At 29.3% G+C, this 20,453-nt stretch overlaps 1 protein-coding gene across 1 annotated transcript; it reads right to left on the bottom strand.

Moving 5' to 3' along the window:
• Nucleotides 1-5,347: 5,347 nt before the first annotated feature.
• On the bottom strand, nt 5,348-20,438 carry LOC129611170 (TBC1 domain family member 31-like). The gene is made up of 6 exons (XM_055524153.1): nt 20,262-20,438; nt 19,213-20,200; nt 18,690-18,892; nt 8,376-8,684; nt 6,275-6,490; nt 5,348-5,427 (listed from the first exon to the last, which is right to left on the bottom strand). The coding sequence occupies exons 1-5, from the start codon at nt 20,436-20,438 to the stop codon at nt 6,305-6,307; spliced, it is 1,863 nt and encodes a 620-aa protein (XP_055380128.1). The 3' UTR covers nt 5,348-5,427; nt 6,275-6,304.
• Between the last annotated feature and the right edge of the window lie 15 nt (nt 20,439-20,453).

Genomic DNA, 20,453 nt, shown 5'->3' with positions numbered 1-20,453 from the left:
GAAGCTTGAACTTTTAGGAGCTTTTAGACATTAACAAATAGTTCATTTTGTTAGAAGAAAATTTTTTCCATCTCCACCCCCTCTCAGATTATCGCCTCTTGAAATTTGTAAAATTTGAATTTTTGACACCTTATATTTCCGAAACAGCAAGTTTTTTGAAATTTCTATAAACGCAAAAAGCTAACGGTAAATTCCATGACATCAAAAAATATAATTATTTTTCTTAACTCACACAATTAACCCTTAAAATTGAGCATTATATTGACCCCACTTTATATTAATTTCTGCTTTATTTCAAAGATTGCATAAATCGTTCATCCTAAATACATGCAATCCTAGAAATAGTTTTGTATATGAATGAAAATACTTTTAATAGTGTGATAGGTATACATAGACTGTATTTAAAAGCAGAATTTTCACTTGCTGAAGGGAAAAGTGCTACAATACAAACCATTGGTTTAACCCAACTTTACTTATTTTTGAAGACAAATCGTAGAAAGTTAGTCATAATTATTTGAATTGAATTTTTGGGAAAAATTTGTAAGTAACAAAAAATCAAAACAAGAAAAGACAAAAAAATTAAATATTTTCCAATTTATCAGTGATATTAGTAATAAAAATTCAATTCAAATACTTGGGAAAAAACTGTTGATACTATCAATCCGATTGACTTTTGGAAGAAAGTTGAAAATGAATTTTATTATGGAAGAATTTTTCTTTTTTCCAAATTTGTAATTTTGCGTTGACTTTCAGTCGAAACAAAATCACAAAATTTTAATTCAGTTATTGTTACAACACTTACGAAAAAGCTTGCAAAATTTGAATGCTGGTACTTTATTTAATAATAGTTGGTTCATAATATTAGTGTTCATTTTTACGATCCAAAACGTATCCAAACTTCAACCGAAAGCTCTTTTGTTTACATTAGCAAAAAATTTACATTGTCGTTGACTTGGTATCGGTTATGAGTTTTTTCAGACATTTACGATGTCACAGAAAATATAATGAATTTCTTTTCTAATTTTTTCTTTTTTTAATTCTTAATTTTAAGCATTAAGAAATAACATTCGTGCATGATTTCACATATGCATAACTATATATACATTAATGTATAAACAATATAAGTATATGTACGCATTGTTATTCTCATTTCCTGGCATATTCTTTTTTTTGCCCATGTATAACTTTCTATAAACTTTATTTTACCTTTTGCAGATTTGTAAAAAAGTCGTGTAATTCTCCAATATCCAAGAGCATTTCGAGCATTATATTTTTACAGATTTTGTAATGAGGATTTATTAAACGCACTTTTTTTTTTTTAATTTTCGAATTGCCATCCGAACGTCCTCATATATTTTTTTGGTGACCAAATTTTCATTTCATCATTTGTCTGCCTTTTTCCCCCGGGGACTAGGCTCGCCTGCCTGCTCGCGGCAGAATGCGGTCTTCATTGGCGGTACACCAAAGGGTATCGTTATGCGAAGGTGTTTCTTCTAGCGGGCTCCGAGGGGTTCACCACAGAATTGTTGGGAATGAACAGCAGCCGGGTTCGCATTGTTGTCAATTTCTTCACGGGGCACTTCCCAGTGGAGTATCACCTGCATAGGCTAGGGAAATCGGGCCGTTGTAGATTTTGTGGAGACTGTGACAAAACCGCCGTGCACATCCTTTGCGACTTCCCGGCACTGGCTGCTCGGCGCCGCAATTATTTGTACATTGTTATTTGGACAGGGTTTCCTAAGCGTTAAGAAACTGCTGTTTAATTCCCTTGGGGATATATCCAGCTTTACTTGGGACGGGGATATTACAGGTGGGAGCGTGGGGAGGATACTATAAGTCAGAAACGGTTGCGGTAGCTCGGGGAGAGCCATGCCCCACTCGGTTCCCTTAAAATCTACAATTTACAATCAAGCACATTCCGGGTTTTAAAAATGAAAGAATTTTAATTATGGGAATGCGCGATGAGTTGGCGGCAGAGAAAATAGAAGAAGCTGTTGAAAAACATAATTCAATTCAGAGGAAAAGTATAAAATGTATAGAGGTTCGTTCACAAATCTCCAAAACATAAACACTTATGCATAATGGTGCATAATGCTGTTGTTGAAATTGATTGAGAAGCTTTTAAAAAAATAATGTTAAACGGATACTTAATATCTTGGATAAAATTAAAAATCGGAGATTTGTAAAATCGGTGCACGCGGGCAGAGTTAAGAACAGCTGTATTAAATAAAAAATTTTGATGTAGTTTGCATGGCTGAAAGTTGTGACTCAAGATCATGACATACGAGTGGTGCAGCAACTTACTTAAAGACAAATTTAGAATATGAAATAATAGTGAATGAAGAATTGAATCTTGCATATTAGTGGTTAGCAATAAAAATATCGAGCAGAAATGACACTGAAATCATAACATGTATAATACAAAGCTTCCGGGTATTTTGCTACCGAATCTAAATTTTTTAAATTTTTAAAAAATAAATGTAAAATTTTCCAAGAGTAGAAAATGAAACATATATTGTTATAACTAATAACGGTTTTAAGCAAATAATAAATGAGTATACAAAATTGCGTGCGAAACAAAGGCGTTAATCGATTATGTAGCAAACCCAAATGAAACCCAAATTCAGTATAGAAAAATGTAATTCGAATACAGTGTTATTACATGTACAGAAATATATGTACACTAGAAGCCTCTAGTGCAAATCGCACTAATTTCAAATATTTCCGAAAAAAAATTTTTAAAAACAATTCTAAAAGACTTCGTAGAGCCCGTGCTCACCTGTGGTCCCTATATCACAGAGGTAATCCTACAATTTAGAGAAACTAAGTATATGTATAAGAAAAAGAGCCACATTTATAAAATTTAAGCCTTTTTTCCAGAGAAATCCAATTTATCTATGCTTTCCACATAACTGCGTTAGTTATTCGTATGTTCAGCAACGATTCAACGCATATACAGTCAGTCGCAAAAGTGAGTAAACAGTAAAAAAAATTAATTTCAACTTAAAATTTTTTTGGTTAAATTAGATGAATGATGAATTAGAAGATGAATGTGATTTAGAAATAAAGTTTCTTTAATTCATCTACAACAATAAACAAAAACAAGAAATAAAAAAAAAAATTTTTTTTAGAAATACTAAAAAAAATAACAAAAATGAAGCAAATTTTCGCCGCAAAAGTAAGTAAACACAATAAAATAATGATATGGGTGCACGGAGAAATTTCGCATGCACATGCAAAGATACGAGTATTTACCGCAAGGTTTAAAAAACATTTGTTTTTGTTTCTTTTATTAAAATTTCGCACAACATTAGTATTAGAACAATTTATTAGTAAACGCCTTTAGATTAGGTTCGATATTTTTAAAATGAGAACTGAAACCACTATAGAAACCAGAAAAACTATTATTCAGATGCATCAGGACGGCAAATCTCTGAGAGAAATCGCAAAAATAGTTAAAAGGTGTCCTGCTACAATAAAAAAAATTGTGGACAAGTACAAAAATTTTCATGTTCTACAAAATTTCAAACGAATAGGCCGACCAAAAAAATTGTCTGAGAGAGAAAAAAGAGAACTGGTAAAAGAAGTTAAGGCTAATCCCAGATCCAGCGCGGTAAAATTAGCTGCAAATATTAGTAGAGAACGTGGAGAAGGTATAAGTGCTGATACAGTTCGCCGCGCACTACATGAAAGGGGTCTACATGGTAGGGTTCCCAGAAAAAAACCGTATATCTCAGAAGTCAACAAAATGAAACGAATACAATATGCTAAAAAATACAAAGACAGTGACTTTTCGTTTTGGAAAAAGGTTTTATTTACGGATGAAAGCAAATTTGAAATTTATAGTAATAAAACAAATAATAAAATTTGGAGAGGAAAAAATCAAGAGCTTATAGACAAAAATACGATTAAACACGGAAATGGATCAGTAATGGTATGGGGGTGTATGGGGCATCTGGTGTCGGGAATCTTACTTTTATTGAAGGAAAAATAACGAAAGAAGATTATTTGAATATTTTAAAAGAAAATATTCCAGCTAGCATTGCAAAACTTGAATTACCGTGCTCTTGGGTCTTCCAGCAAGACAACGACCCAAAGCACACATCATATTTGGCGCGAGAATGGCTACTATATAACACACCTAAGCGGCTCGAACATCCCCCACAATCACCAGACCTCAGTCCCATAGAAAATCTATGGGATTTTTTAGATCGAAAAATTCGCAAGCGAAAAATAACCAGTAAGGAGACCTTAAAAGAAGTTATCAAAGATGAATGGACGAAAATCTCACCTGATATAACTAAAAACTTAATTTGTTCTATGCCAAGAAGAATTAAAGCGGTAATAGAAGCTAAAGGAAGCGCTACTAAGTATTAATAATGTTTAAGAATAAAAAACAATGTTTAATTATAACTTTTAAAATAAGAATTTTTTTTTTGTTTACTTACTTTTGCGGCGAAAATTTAGTTGATTTTTCTTATTTATGTTAATATTTATGAAGTTTTTATTATTTATGAAGAAAACTGATCTGCGGGCCGATTTTACATTTTTCACCATATCTACGGAACTAATTGATGGAATTTCTTGAAATTTGAAATTTGAGTTCTGGTTGTTACCGAAACTATCTGACGAGCATTTCAGGGAATTCGGGTAGCACAAAGCGAAACTCTACTAAGAGCCAAATTTACATTTTTCGAGGTATGTTAACTATAAGCTTACTAATGTCCTAAAAATTGGAAAGAAGTATTTAACAGACATTTTCATAATATTCTGTAACACTTTCACTTAACTAGACAATACACGTCTATGTGCTGACCACATCAGATTTTTTTTAGATGGGGACCAGAAATATTCAAAAAAGGGAGCCATTTAAAAAAAAATGTGGAGCTAATTCCTATATTTAATACAAAAACAGTTTATTAAAGGGATTTTAATAAACACAATACTGCAAAACAATAATGTGATACATACGCAATATGTTTTTGACAGTTGTACAAAAACTTTTGCTATTTCGAATTTGCAGTATTGTGTTTATGAACAAAAATTGTCGTTAACAAAAAAAAAATATTTATATTGGGCCAAATAGTGGAAAATTCTATTTTAGAAAAAATAAAAATTAAGAAAAACAAACAAAGAATAGATTCCAAAGAATAGATTCCATAAGAATACTACACGTATTCGTCAACTGTAAACAGTAACTCTCTTATGGTTCAAGCCTGTATTTCTGTCAGCCATGATTCCAATATAAATTTTCATTAAAATTAGTTCAAACCAGAATTTATTGAGTTTTAAGATAGACCAACAAACCGACATAAGATTACAAATATTTACTTGCTTTTGCCAATATGGAGAATTACATTTCTATTGAAGAGTCGGTATTTAAAATTAGGTGCAATCCAATTATCTCTTTATTTTTGAGAATGCAATCTGTAAATAAATGTATTAAAACTTTGTAAGAACATGTAATGAAAAGTAATAAGGCCATTTAAAATTGTTTGAAAACGTTTCTCGTCACAATTTGTGTATGTTATAAGGATTGATAGCAATAAAGTTTAAAAATATGAAAAAAATTTATTTTAGAATTTCTTTGATAATGAGAAATGATTATTTTTTTTTAATTAAACTGTAAAGAAAACTTGTCTTTTTTCAATTTTTACTTGAAAATTATAATACGAGTACACTCAAAGAATTTTCAAAGAGGTACATACGTATTAAATCTTCTTTATTAAAATTTGCTTTGTAAACTTTGAATTTTGTTTTTGATTATAATATATAAAAAGCAATTTGTAGGGAACTTTTGAGCTTACAATTTCAACTTTACGCTAATTTCTAGCTTTTATAACCAAGAACAATTATGGATTTACAGAACTTATTTTATTTATCCAAAACTACGATTCTTCAATTTGCTATATTAATCATATTCTTAAAAATAAAAATCAAATTTATAGAAAATAATATCTAAAATTCATTTAAATTAAAATACTTTTTATGCATATGCACAATTGTTACATATTCTTAATTTAAATTAAATTTAAATTTAAAATATTTTAATATCAAAGAAATGCAAGATTAGAAAACTAGTTGTAAAAAGGTATTATACGAGTATGTAAAGTAAATAAAAAATAAATAAAAAAAATTGCCTGCCCATTTATAATTGTAAATGTAAATAGCTATGCACAATATAACGTATTATATAAATATATAATATAGTACTAAATATGAACACAAATTATTGCAAAGGGATAATAAGAATAAAACATTATTCTTCTTTTACCAATACAATACGAATAAAGTTGATTAGAAATTATGATGATCCAATTTCAGGGTTCACTATATTTTCAAATTCCATTTGTATTTGATCCAATATTCCTTCAATATGATCAATATAATTTTTTTTATTTTTATTGTTTTTTTGCATTGTCCTTTTTTTATCTAAAACTACTGGATTACAATCAGTATTCAGTTGAATTCCATAAGTCTTACGTATAACCTAAATTTTGGTACAATATATAAATAAAATAAAATAAGTACATGTTATAACTATTATACAGATAAAAGTATAAAAAAAATTAATGAAAGCTATAAATAAAATACAAGTAAAAATTATTGTATATTCATATGTATATCGTTTGTTAATATGTACATATATAAAATTTTTCAATGAATATGTATTTATGTATGTAGATATATGATTTTAAATTACGCAATTATATTATTTGAAAACACAATTTAGAAAAAAGAAAAGGATAATAGAGAGAAGCACAATATAAGCAAAATGAAATAAAATTTTCTAATTTAGATAAATTTCTTCGTATATATAGGCTGCTATGGTTAAGAACTTGAATTTTAAGACGAAAGAATTTCTACATTTAATTTTGTAAAAATCTAGAAACTAAAAATTTTGATTTATTACAAAAAGAGATCATATCAAGAATCTCATTTTAAATTGTGAATATTTGACTGTAATAAAATCACATACTCATATACAAGTACTGTTTAACTAATTTTTAAGAATCAATAATTTTAACTGTTGCATTATAATGGACTGCTACACTGCTTTTCTTTTTTTCATATAATACGTAAAGGCAGTTACCACATAAATTGATATCATCAAGGCTTTTAATAATGGCCAGGCTTTTGAATCCAAGCATAAGTTAAATAAAACTATGTTTCTTAGTTTTATGATATTATACCATGTTACGTTAGTTAATTAAGTTTATATACACCGTACACAGAACCTCTTAACTTTTAGAAGAAATCAGGAGTCAGCAACTGGACCTTTACTGCGGCCAAATATACATTTTTGCGTATATAAACTAAAATAACCAACCGATTTCATTGAAATTTAATATTTAAATTTCAATGAAATTTAATTTCAATGACTAAATAAATGAATCTATAAAATTTTTTTGGAGATCAGGGCTCGGAAACTAAACTGGGCCCGGTTTTATATTTTTTACTATATCTACGAAACGGATTGATGGAATTCTTAAAATCAATTTTAAACAGATAATCTATTGAGCAGATGCCTTACTTTTTCTCCGGTGTTAATGATCTCCTCAAATTACTACGCTAAAGCTCACGGTACTGCTTTTTTGAGACAAAAGGCAACTGAAAAACAAGTTGAAAATAACAACAATAATTCCAACACTGAATTTGAGAATACATTTTTTTGTTTCCTTTTATGTCGTATTTTTTTTTCATTTTCTCTCTGGGTACATTACTTTTTTATATCGTAAATCTGGCTACAATGTTTGTGTTATATAAAAGATATTAAAAGACTTCTCAAAATTTCATTTTGCAATTGATAAATTATGTCAAAAATTTATAATTAATTAACTTTCAATATATCTTAATCTTAGCAAATTAATTAAGAATTTTGGAGCATTTTCACACTAATGATAATTGATTAAGTGGTGAAAAATGGACGCAGTAGGAAATTGCAGTGCGTTAAACCTATAAGGTATAAAGCAGAGTTAAATATTTATAGCGCCAAAAACAATGAAAATAATTTTTAAGTTGAAAAAATACAAGTTTGAGATTGAAAATTCGAATCCAATGCGATTATCTCGCAGCAATTTGGTTGGTTTAAATACATGAAAACAAATTATTTTTAGCAACTGTACGTCGCATACAGCGCGCATTAAGGTTCACCGGTATGTTCTGTGAAATGCAGACTATGTTCTAGATATTTTTTTTCACAAATGATCATGTAAATATATGTACATATAACTTCACGTATAAAATTTTATTACATACTTTCTTTAATCTAGATACAAAGTATCAATAAATATGTATGTGAGCTATGTATATATATGTATTTTTGCTTATTCAATAGACATAATGCAATTATAATATTAACTAATGTTACTTACATCATTCTCCTTTTGAAAATTCTTAACGATATCATTTTTATTCCTATGTCCTGTTGCTGCTGTTTCTGATATCCTTGTCCTTGCAGTATCATTATCTTTTGAACATAAAGCATTCAATTTTTTACAATTTACTTTTGCATTCTTAATGCTTTGCAGATTGTTTTCACGAAATTTTTTATCTTCTACAGGATATTTAAAATTTTTGTTATAGAAATTTGATTTGATTTTGTAAACTTCTGATAGCAAATTCAATTCATGATCTTTTAAATCTTCATCAGCTAACATCATATTTGTTTCATCACGAAGTCTCTTTTACAAGAAGAGAAAAAGAAATTATAATATAATGTAGGAATACAAATTCTGAGAAAAAATATTTTATTCAATTGAATTTCAAACAAAAAAATCAAATGTGAATAAAATTGTTTTTGTTTTTATAAAAGTTACATGAAACTTAATGGTTTGTAAGGTAGTACTTTTCCCTTGAACAAGTAAAAATTCAGTAAACTACAGCATTATTTGAATTACTCTCATTTTTAACTAAAATATATTAAATTAGAAACCCCTACTGCGAATCGCACTAAGTTCAAATGTATTCAAAAATATTGAAATAAAATTAAAACATAAATGTATTTATCACCGTACATAAATAATTATTTTAATGTCTATTATTTATTTGTCTGCTAATAGATTTTTAACATTCAAATCGTTTACAGCCGGGGCTACAAATTCACAATTTTTTAACATTTCAAATAAGTAAATGCGGTGTGGATCAGTCCAAATGTTAAAGCACTCGCGGGGTGATTCGCTGAGGTTTTGTTAGGAAAAGAATCTTATGGGTGATGCGGTAGAGAGGGGGGTGAGGCAGGACTTTGTAGGTAGTTTAGAAGGATTAAAAAAATCCGGTTAAAAGATTCTGTTCGACGGACATCCATTACAGCTTCGAAGCTGTTGAAGCTAGAGCAAAATTGTGTTTCGCAAAAATTAACAAAAAATTTTTTGTCAATTACATACCATGAATGTTATTTACAGCCAAGCTGCGGAAGTAGAAGATTATATTTCATTTGGATTTTCTTTTTTCAGTTTTTCAATTCAAAATTTTGTGTCTGACAACTACCATTGGTATATGTGTTGTACAGGGGTGTATCAACCCTATGATTTGTCTATTATAACATGTATAGCAGTTTAATTAAAAAAAAAAATTTTTTGCGGACTATTTATGAACATAAAACAGATTCTAAAACAAAACGATAAGAAGCACAGAGTTCCAAGATTTTTATACTTTATGATGAAAAACTGAAGATCATTTCAAATCAACTACAATGACTAAATTACTGGACCGGTATAAGGATATAAATTTTTACATTTTGTGAGTTAACGGCAACCTGATTTAATTTTCAATTTTACTTCCTACATTAAACTAATAAATAAGAGGTGTTATATACACATTCATGTCTTGATTAATTTTGTTTAAAGTTTTTCGAACACATTTGAACTTAGTGCGATTCGCGGTAGGGTCTTTTAGTCATGTAAAATGTATACAGATTTACTGCAGAACTTATTAATTTTCATGTTATGTTAATGCTCTCATAAGTTTAATAAGCCTGCTGTTATAAACTTATGAAAACATTTATGTATGATTTATTCTTAATATTGTTATAATATTTTTATATATTGCAAAATAAATAAAATCAGGAAAGAAACATAATTCGTGCATGAATCATAATCACCGTTCCCATATTGCCAGTTTTATTTGATTTTTCAGATTTTCTGGTCTGTTAGATGACCAAATTTCCTACCCAAAATGCTAGACTTTTTTAGGTTTGCCAGATTTTTACCGACTGCATTGTGTATACAATAGGTAGGAACGCACTTCTCCATGGTAGGTAAGTGTAAATTTGTCAAGCTATTTTTGTCACCCTGTCGGTCTGTTTGTCTGTGTATGCAAACATGTGCTCAAGTTCGGCTGAACCGACTTTGATGAAATTTTATATGTAAATTTATTTCGACTTTGAGGTTCGACTGTCCTCGAACCCTACTATCTGTTGGAAGAAATCAGGCGTCAGCAACTGGACGTTTACCACGGGTCAAATATACATTTTTTCATATATAAAGAGAAATAATCAACCGTTTTCATTGAAATTTAATATTTAAATTCTTCGTATTAAAACAATGAACATATAAATTTTTCGGAAAGATCAGGGCTCGGAAACTGATCTGAAGGCCGATTTTACATTTTTTACCATATCTACGAAACGAATTGATGGAATTTCTTGAAATTTGATATTTGAATTCTGGTTGTTATCGAAACTAACTGGCGAGCATTTCATTTCAGAGCATTCAGGGAATTAGCACAAAGCGAAACTCTACTTAGAGTCAAATTTACATTTTTTAGGTACGTTAACTATAAGCTTACTAATGCCGTAAAATTTGGAAAGAAGTACTTAACAGGCACTTTTATAATATTCTGTAATACTTTAACTTAACTAGACAATACAGATTGCGGTCGGTTATGTGCTAACCACATCAGATTTTTTTTTTGTTTTGTTCTGTTAAAATTTTAATGGTTAGAGGATATGATAATAAAATATATGATAATAAAAACGTGCTTAAGTTAAATAAAAAATCTGATTATTCATCAGATTTCAAGCAATTTTCTTTTTCATGTTGCAAAATTTGTCAGATTTTTTGGCGAAATTTCTGTGAGAGAAAGATTTTCTGTGATTTCAATATGATAATTCTGCAATTATATTATGTTAGAATAGTTCATGTATATAATAATTCACTTACAGCCGACATAATATGTAAATATAAACTAAACAAAATAAAACGATTGAAAACAATATTTTCACTTTGTTTACAAATGAAGGACATCCAAGATTTATAATATTCTACAGCTACGCACGAACCCTTGTTAGCATTAGTACTGAGCTCAATCCCTAAAACTAGCATTCTTATAATAATAGGAGACTTCAATGCGTCCAAAGCAGAAATTTGTAACACATGCAATGAAATAGATACTACAGAAATCAAACATGCAAAGTCTCTATCGTCACACCGACGAATAAATCTTGGAGACCATTAGACAACAATAAAGAATGGATTTTAGACGAAACAAGGGCTCTTATTGAACAAAGAAAGAACATAAGAAAACAATTATTAACTAACAACGATATGAACTTGAAAAACTCACACAGGTTTATATGTAGACAAATTAAGAAGCTCATGTAGCCACAGAAGAAAATAACACACGATTAAGATTAACAAGAACAAACGCAAAATAAGGAATAAGAACGGCCGTCTACTCACATCAACCCTAGAACAATGTAAATTACTTCTTTTATGATTCTTCTCCTATGAAATGTATATCTTACGATCTACAGATAATCAGCTTAGATTGTTGAAAAGCACTGGATTTATTCAAAAATCTACAGCAAAAAAGCAATCTGATAATAGTTATAGCGAATCTTCGCTATTGTTCTCCAAAAATAATTCAGTTTCAGGTAAAAATAACTTTAAAATTTAAAACATTTTAATTTATGAATTTTTGCTTTTTTAAAAAATTTTGTTTTTTTTTTAGATATAAGAAAAAAATCTTGAAGCAATTTTCAATGACAATAGCTCCTGGAATGAATTAGAAGAGCACTTGAAAGTTATCCCAGGCCACAGGTTAATATTAATAAAACGAATCAATAGCAGAAATAATTGATAAATTTCGACAATACAAAAAACCATAAACTTGTAATTTATTTTTTTTCTACCTTAATTTGTTTTTAGTTTTTTGTATTATTCAGATTTCCATGGACTTTTGCAACGCTTTTCCAGATAATAATTTTGTAGAGGAGTTCCCAAAATATTGTTGGTTTAATATAAAGAAACAATCAAGGATTCAAGTAATGTTGAAATGTTGAATACTTGAAAAATCGGAAAACTTATATGAAAGTACAAATGGACATACATATGTACATATATTAATGTGTAATATCAATATTTTAAGCATTTGTTTTTCTTGCTTATTTTTCAGACGAAAGATTTATCATAGCTTTGTACTTAATGCAATTCTACTACATACTGGAGGAGAGTTTAAACTAGAAAACGGGAAAAGAGTTAAAGTTAAGTACTCCATAAAAAATTCTTAAAACACCTTCATAGTAAGTGGAGTATCTGCAGAAGAATAACTTGACACTTTAAAGCATGAAGCAATTCTCTTCTCTGATAATATTCTGATGATATTATTGTGTATTTTGATGAAATTAAATTTAAATTCACTAATATTTTAAGTGATGTTGATACATGCTTTAAAATCATTAATTTGTTCGATTGAAAATATCTAACATCATATAGTGAGTTTCAAAAGAGCATGCTGAAATAACTTTTGTATTACAAGAATTAATAAGCAAAAATAAAAAATAAATAATGAATTAAAAATGACAAAAATTTTTATTTGAAAAGCCATTTTTAGTTGATTGAACAATACCAATATGTATAGATGAAAAGAGTATTTTGCTAAATAGGCAACAAAAATTGCAGATTGAAAATTTATTTAGTCATTTTAACATATAGACGTTTTTAATTTGACTAAAATATTTTTTCTATTCAACGATGCCAATTGTCAAGTTGACTGCAATTACTGTCAAAATGAAAATTTAACTTTGTCCTCTCAACAAAATACCCTTTTTCAATAAAAATAAATTTTTTTTTCCATTTTGACAAATCCAATTGTCAATCTGACTAAAGTGTTAAAGCTTTTGTAAAATTTTCTTAATTTGACACAAAGTTTTTGTTGACCGTATAGTGGCAAAAAATTTGTCGAATCAAATGCTTTTTTTGTCAATCTTACTGAGACATTTTTTTCAGTATACTGATCCAAACACTAGTCTAGATGGCATTCTAACTGAACTGTTTAAAGCGGGATAAATTACAGCGACCAATGGAAAAAGGATTAAAAATCAAGCTACCCAAAGGGGTCTTACTTACACAATCAGATAGTGAAATCAGTAAGGTGGAACAGCTTTGTAATCATGCCGTACCACTGGTGTTACATAATTGCAAACTTAGTTCCCCCATAAGACGACAGTAGAAGTCAGGCAGGGATGCTATCTTTCCCCGTTGTTCATCGTTGTTTAGACAAATGTATGAAGGAGGTAACACCAATAGTTCAAAGGAAATAATTTGGAGCTCGCACATAAATTACAAAACCTGCAATATGCCGATAACGCCGTTCTACTCATACAGCTGAATATATGCAAGTCACCATAAGTAAGCTAGCAGAGAAAACAAAAACAATAGGACTGAAAACAAATATAAACAAGATAGCGTATTCCCATTGAGGACGCATCAGATTTCGAATACCTGGGTACAGCGTTCCCACTTGGATACAATTGTATCCATTTGGATACATTTTTGCTTTAAATTTGAGCTTGGATACAAAGATACTCAAATCTGCTAAAATGCCGAAATTGGCTACATTTTAAAATTTTGCTGAAATATGGATACATTTTTTTTCAAACACTAAATAAATATTACAAAACAGTTAAAATGCTGCTAATATTAAATCGCGAAGTTGCTTTATCTTCAAAAAATGTTATTTGCTGGCCATTCTAAGCAGGTTTCCGAATTTTTTACAAGAAAGTAAAAAAGATACTTTATTAACAGCCTCTTCCTTTATACAAATTTAGAAAATTTATACAAGAATGTACCAAAAATATTTTAGTGTTAGCTAGATGTAATAGAAAATGCATTGGATGTATATATTTTTAAAATTTGTCCGTTGTCATGGTCAATCGTCTTTACCGCATAGTTCAACAACTACAGAAGGCATATATGCAAATGTTTTTTCTGACCTTAACTTTCACATTTAAAATATAATAGAAGTTGTATGTGATTTCTTAAAGAATTTACTATAAATAACAAAACTCATATTGTGGAATAAAGCAAATTAATATTAATTATGGGTTAATTTGTACAAAATAAGACGACTTATTATAATAATGCTATATTACGAGGTTGGATACATTTTTGATACATTTTTTTCTCGAAATTGGATACATTTTGTTTTTTCCGAGTGGGAACACTGCCTGGGTACGACAATAACACAAGAGGTAGGAATAAGTAAAGACATAGAAGGCATGATTTCCAAGACAAAGTGCGACTTTGGAAAATTATGGACAACCTGGAAGCCAACCACATAGAACACGGACTATTAACATATTATATGAGACTATTCAACGCGCACGTTAAGTTAACGCTAAGAATAGCATCAATAGCAAGTTCAAACCCTGAAATGGAACCGCGAGAGATTAAAAGATACTTGGAGAGACAGAAATTATACTTGGAAGATAGCTAGACAGAAATGAAGAGACTGGCACAGAACAGAGAAAATTTGAAAACCTATGTTATATAAAGAAAAAGAGAAACATAAGGAATCATAAGAAGAAGGGGAATCATAAGTAATAAAAAAAAAAACGTATATTGAAAAATAATTCAAATTTCGAGACACAAAAAACCAGCCAAACTTTTAAATAAACTAACTTTTGACAATCACTTGAAAAATTTTTTGAACAAGTTTTACAAAATATGTGTAAAAGATAAAATTTTTCTGGTTAAAATTTTGTGAATATAACCGAGTTGTGACGTTAAATATAGATGATATGAGGTATGACTGTAAATTGAAAGTATGCATCAAAGTAATTGTTGAATTCTAACAAATCGAAGTAATTGCATCGGTAAATTAGATCAGTTAAGATAACACAATTACTTAGTAGAAAATTTTTTACTTTTAAATATTCGGTTTTATACAAACTTCAAACCTTTTCATTTAGGAAGAAATATTTGCCAAAATAATGTAAATTTACTGCTTCATTTTTGCTATAATTGAGCTTATAGCAAATTTTCAGTATCGTAGATTGATATACTAATTTTATTTAAAAAAAAAAAAAACAGAAATTATATAACAAAAATTACATTAAAAGCTTCATAATATTAAGCTTACATGAAAAAAATATATACATACATATAAAAGAAAACACCATTGATTTTGGTTATATGTGATAACTAAGAACAATTTTGTTCTTAAAATTTTGCTTCTTCGCCCTTAAAATATTTTCGTATCTAAAATAATTGCTTCTTGAAATTTAATTTTTTAAAAAGGGGGACGGGTAGCATGCGAATACAAGGATGGGCAGTAGTAACATCTTCTTAGCCATTGCTATGCAACGCCAAAATTCACCTTCAAAAGTCTCCCTTCGATAGACAAGTGGGCGGGTGAAGTACTCGCCGCCAGGTACTTTACTAAATAGTAGCGTCTGTGCAAAAATTTAGCAAACGGCTCTCTGTATAAACATGCAATCAACAGCACGAAACAAGTGGGCGTATCGTCGCAAAGGATATGCTTACGCAGTGCAATTAATTCATAGACCAAACTCTGAAAAGTGCAATAAGTGGAATTACATATCCACAAGCTCGTGGAAATTTTTTCAGAGATATAGGTAAGAGTAACTTTAACCTAAATAGTATAAAAAAAATTTTAAGTACAATTATTAAAAAACTTTACAAGCCAAAAATTGCTAAAAATATATCTGTGATAGAATTGACAAAATTGAAAACAATCTCAACCTGCGGAAAAATATAAAATTGTAGATACTAATTAGAATTTTAAATTGGAATTCAAATGAAATATTAAATCATTCTTTAGAATTAGAAACATCTTAGAAGAAAATATTGAATATTGATATTGCTTTAATTTCTGAGGCTCATTTCATCAATTAAAGACTACATTTAAAAGATTACCACTCTCTACATTCTAAAAATTAAGCTAAAGGAGCGCATACATCATTATCAAAGAAAACATTAAACAATGCCTGGAGCCTAAAATACAAAAAACCATTATGCAAGTCCCATCATTTAAAATCAAACTAAATAACAAAGGGTTCAAAATCTCGGCTATATCTCGGCCCGCCTAAACACAATCTCAAATATAAAGCATGGCTTGAAAGCTTAGGTAATAATCTCATTTCATTATATATGGAGATTTTAAAATTTTTGTTTCTCCAAGATTTAAAGTAAAATCTCCATTATAGATGTGGATTTGAAAGTGAAGATTTAAAGTAAAATCTCCATTATAGATGTGGATTTGAATGTGAAGATTTAAAGTAAAATCTCCATTATAGATGGAGATTTGAAAGTTGCAAATCAATTAAAATGTAACTTTTTATCATCTACGAAACCTACATATTAACCAACAGATCCCCTAGCACTCCAGATCTCAGATATTTTTTCATTACGAAAGGCATAGTTAATGGGTCCTGACTGTAAGTAAAACAATTATCTTAAAAAACACACCGTTGGATCTCTCAAATAAAACCACGAACTGGTGGTTGGTGCTAACTAACTGGAAGAGGAACCTAACAATTTCATTGTACATGTACAACACGTAAAAAACATGTAGTAAACATAAAAAAAGCATACACTCACCGTTAATCTATAATCTGTGGAAATAAGAAAATTAACTAAGAAAAAAAGAAAAGCACGTAAAAGATGGCAAATGTCCCGTTATCCCTCAAACAAAACCAAAATGAACCAACTAAATAACAAACTTAAGAAACTTCTATATGATGCCAAAATATTTTTATATTTTTATTATAAAAACTCCAAAATTCAAATACCTCCATTAAGAAAAGAAGATAATACATTTACAAACTTAAAAAAAGCTTCTTCCTTTGCAAGTTATTTGGAAAACATATTTAAATCTCTTCCACTGGAGACTATCGACAAAGATATTTTCCAAAGAGCAATCCATAATGAAATACCTGTTGGGAAAATAACATTAACAGAATGAAAAACCGAAATTGCTAAAATAAATTTCAAAAAAGCTCCGGGCTTCAATATCATAACTGGTACTCATTGCACTAAAAATGTTATTATATTTCGTCTGTTGAGAAATAAAACCGTGTATGATCTATATACGTTATACACTGTTTCATTTCTCAACACACAATTTGTTTAACGCAATAACAAAGCTGCAATACTTCCCCGAAATATGGAAAGTTGCTGAGGTGTTGCTGGCACTAAAACCAGGAAAACCTATAAACCACTTGAAATCCTACAGGTCTATATCACCGCTTCCTATAAAATCTAAGGTTTTAGGAAAAATTCTTATGCCCACTATTAAAAAGAAACAGCTAACTCCTAGTCAACAGTTTGGGTTTAGAAGCAGTCACTCAACAATCGACCAAGTATGTAGAATCACAAATGTCATAGGAAATGCATTATAAAACAAAAAAATTTGCTCAGGTTATTCTTCGATGTTGCCCAGGCATTGGATAAGGTTTGGCACAGAGGCCTTAATTGCAAACTACAGGATCTACAAAGTAGGATATGTGTAATATTAGAATCTTACTTAAGCAATAGAACATTTAGACTTAAGCAGAAAGATGAATATTCGAACTTAAGAAGCAGGTTCGACCCAGGCATATACAGATATGCAAGTGGCAGTATCTACCACAGCCACTTTCGCAGAAGACACGGTAATCCTAGCACGGTAGTTGGTACAGTGCAGGAAACTACAGCTAAAGCTAAAAAATCACTAAACGAAATTAAATTATAGAAGCAAAAATGGAGAATATTGGCGAATGAAGCGAAATCAATTCATATTAATTTCTCAAACAGATCCGGCAATAATATCCCAATAGTACTCAACAACCGGCCCCTGCCGTATGCGAATGAGGCGAAATATTTAGGTATGAACTTTGACTCAAAACATCATAAAGAAAAGAACAGCTGAACATTACAATTAAAAATCTAAATTGGCTACTAGGAAGATATTCGAAAATAAAGGTTCAAAACAAATTACTGATTTATAAATAAAAAACAATTTGGACTTATGAGTTATGGATTGTGGGAAACAAAAAATTACCAATCTACACAAACCATCCAAAACATGGTCTTACGCAATATAGTTAAGGCCCACTGGTGCGTTGGAAGTAGTACTATTCGTAGAGACTTAAACATGAACACAGTTGAAGAAGAAATTCGCAAATACTCAATAAAACATCAGAAGGAAGCCCACCCACCCAATCTAGGGATGTTAAAAAGTAATCAGATCATTGGGGCTACCATCAGTGAATAGTTTTTCCACGCTCAACTCCTAAGTGAAAGAATAATTGCTCGTTATGCTCAAACAGATCTAAGTTGCAATAACCAACATTAAATTAAAAAAAAATTTTTATAAAACTAAAATTTTAAAAAATTAATTAAAAATTTGGACTATTTCCAAACACTTCAGGAAATTTTTTAATTTAATTTTCTTTGAATACTTACTGCTCTCTCAATACTTCTCATCAATGTATCCAATTGATTTTCGTGTAAATTTATATTTTTACGATTCTGCGAATTGTGAACCATTTCAAGAACTTTTCTGCGACGATTTCTGGCTTCCTTTTCATAAAGTAATACCATTTTCCGTTGGCATGCAATACGTTCTTCTTCCCTAGATATTGCTCCACAATATAATTTTTCAAGTTCTATAAAATATGTTTAAAAAATTAAAAGGAGAACTGTTCATTGAAATGTAGAAATTTAGAAAAAAAATAATAAAGCACCCAAAAATACAATAAAAATATGAAACTAGGTTTTAAGAAAACTTTTTAAAGCTTTGTTGTTCCTATGTAGCATGTGATAACATTTAAGATAAACTATTTTTTGTGTGAATCAATAAATTTACAAGATTATTCTATTTAATTTTAAAGACTATACGGTTTAATTGGAATGTTAAACCGTATTATACGTAATATACAAATAAAAAAATTAAAAAACCATCATTTTGTTAAAATAAAGACTTTACCTTTTAAACGCAATTGGATTTCTTCATCCTTTAAACCTTCTTCCAATCTCTTTGTCAATTGAATTTCTTCTATTTCCAAGTTTCGTAATTTTTCATCTAAAATTATGCTCTCCAAATTTATTGCTTCGGTTTCTTTATTCTTTAATTCAAGCCATTCTCTTGGATAATTTTCAAACTTTGGATAGTACCCTTTTGGCAAACTGACAAATGATTTTAAATAACGTCTAGGATTTAAGTCATTTGGACATAATTCCATTAAATGGTTGGCTTTTTTCAAAAATTTTTGCATATCAATTATATACTGTTCATGAAAAAACAATTCTATAGACTCCTGTGATGTTAAGTTCATTATAATATTACGTTGAATTATTTGATAAGCTAACACCACAAATATCGTATATTCTAAATCTTTCGTTAAAATATTATCCCACAGTTGATACCATTGTTTCTCATCTAATATTTCAGAAAATGATGTTGTTAATAAGGTCCATGCATAAATTTTTGTTGTGATATTTCTTTCGCGGTAAAATTTATATAATTCAAGGTCGAAATGATGTAAAACATTTTCAATAAGACCTAAATAATTTAAAGGTTCCATTGGAGCGAATTCAAACCATAACTGACAATGGTTATAAATAATTGTTACTAAGAGTTCAAAGGCTAATATTGAATTATTAGGAAATATCTTCAAAAATGGAAATATTAATTTGGGTAAATAATCACACTCAACTAATATTTTTGACCAGTACATTAAACATGAGGAAATTCTCTTTAAGTTTCTTAATAATGTGACGTCTTTTAATGGAAATTCTTCATCATATTTTAATACAGCAGAATGAAATCCTTTTCTGAGTAATTCGCTAAAGTGTTCATTATTTGATGGTAAATCCAAAAGTGCGTTCCATATTAAATGCCGATATTTATTAGAATAGGAACCATATTCTTTTAAAATTGGTAACAATTGTCCTCTTGATAAAGTGCTTTTTAACTGAAAGTATAAACAATCTTTTTTTGTATCAACAGCAAATGATACACTTAAGATATCTTACCTCATTTGTTAATATAAAATTCTCATCAACATCGTGCTTTTTCTCAAATCTTTTAACAACATTGATATTTTTCTGAGTAGAAATTAAAGTGTTCATTGATGCCGACGTTTGAAAAATATTGATTTCCCCAGTTTTGAGAATAACAAATAATAATTTTCCATCATAGGACAAGTTCATTTTATATATACATTC

The sequence above is a fragment of the Condylostylus longicornis genome, unplaced genomic scaffold (assembly GCF_029603195.1).
Source record: "Condylostylus longicornis isolate FDR11 unplaced genomic scaffold, ASM2960319v2 ptg000048l, whole genome shotgun sequence".
NCBI classification, from domain to species: domain Eukaryota; kingdom Metazoa; phylum Arthropoda; class Insecta; order Diptera; family Dolichopodidae; genus Condylostylus; species Condylostylus longicornis.
This window is presented reverse-complemented; position numbering and strand designations above follow the sequence as displayed.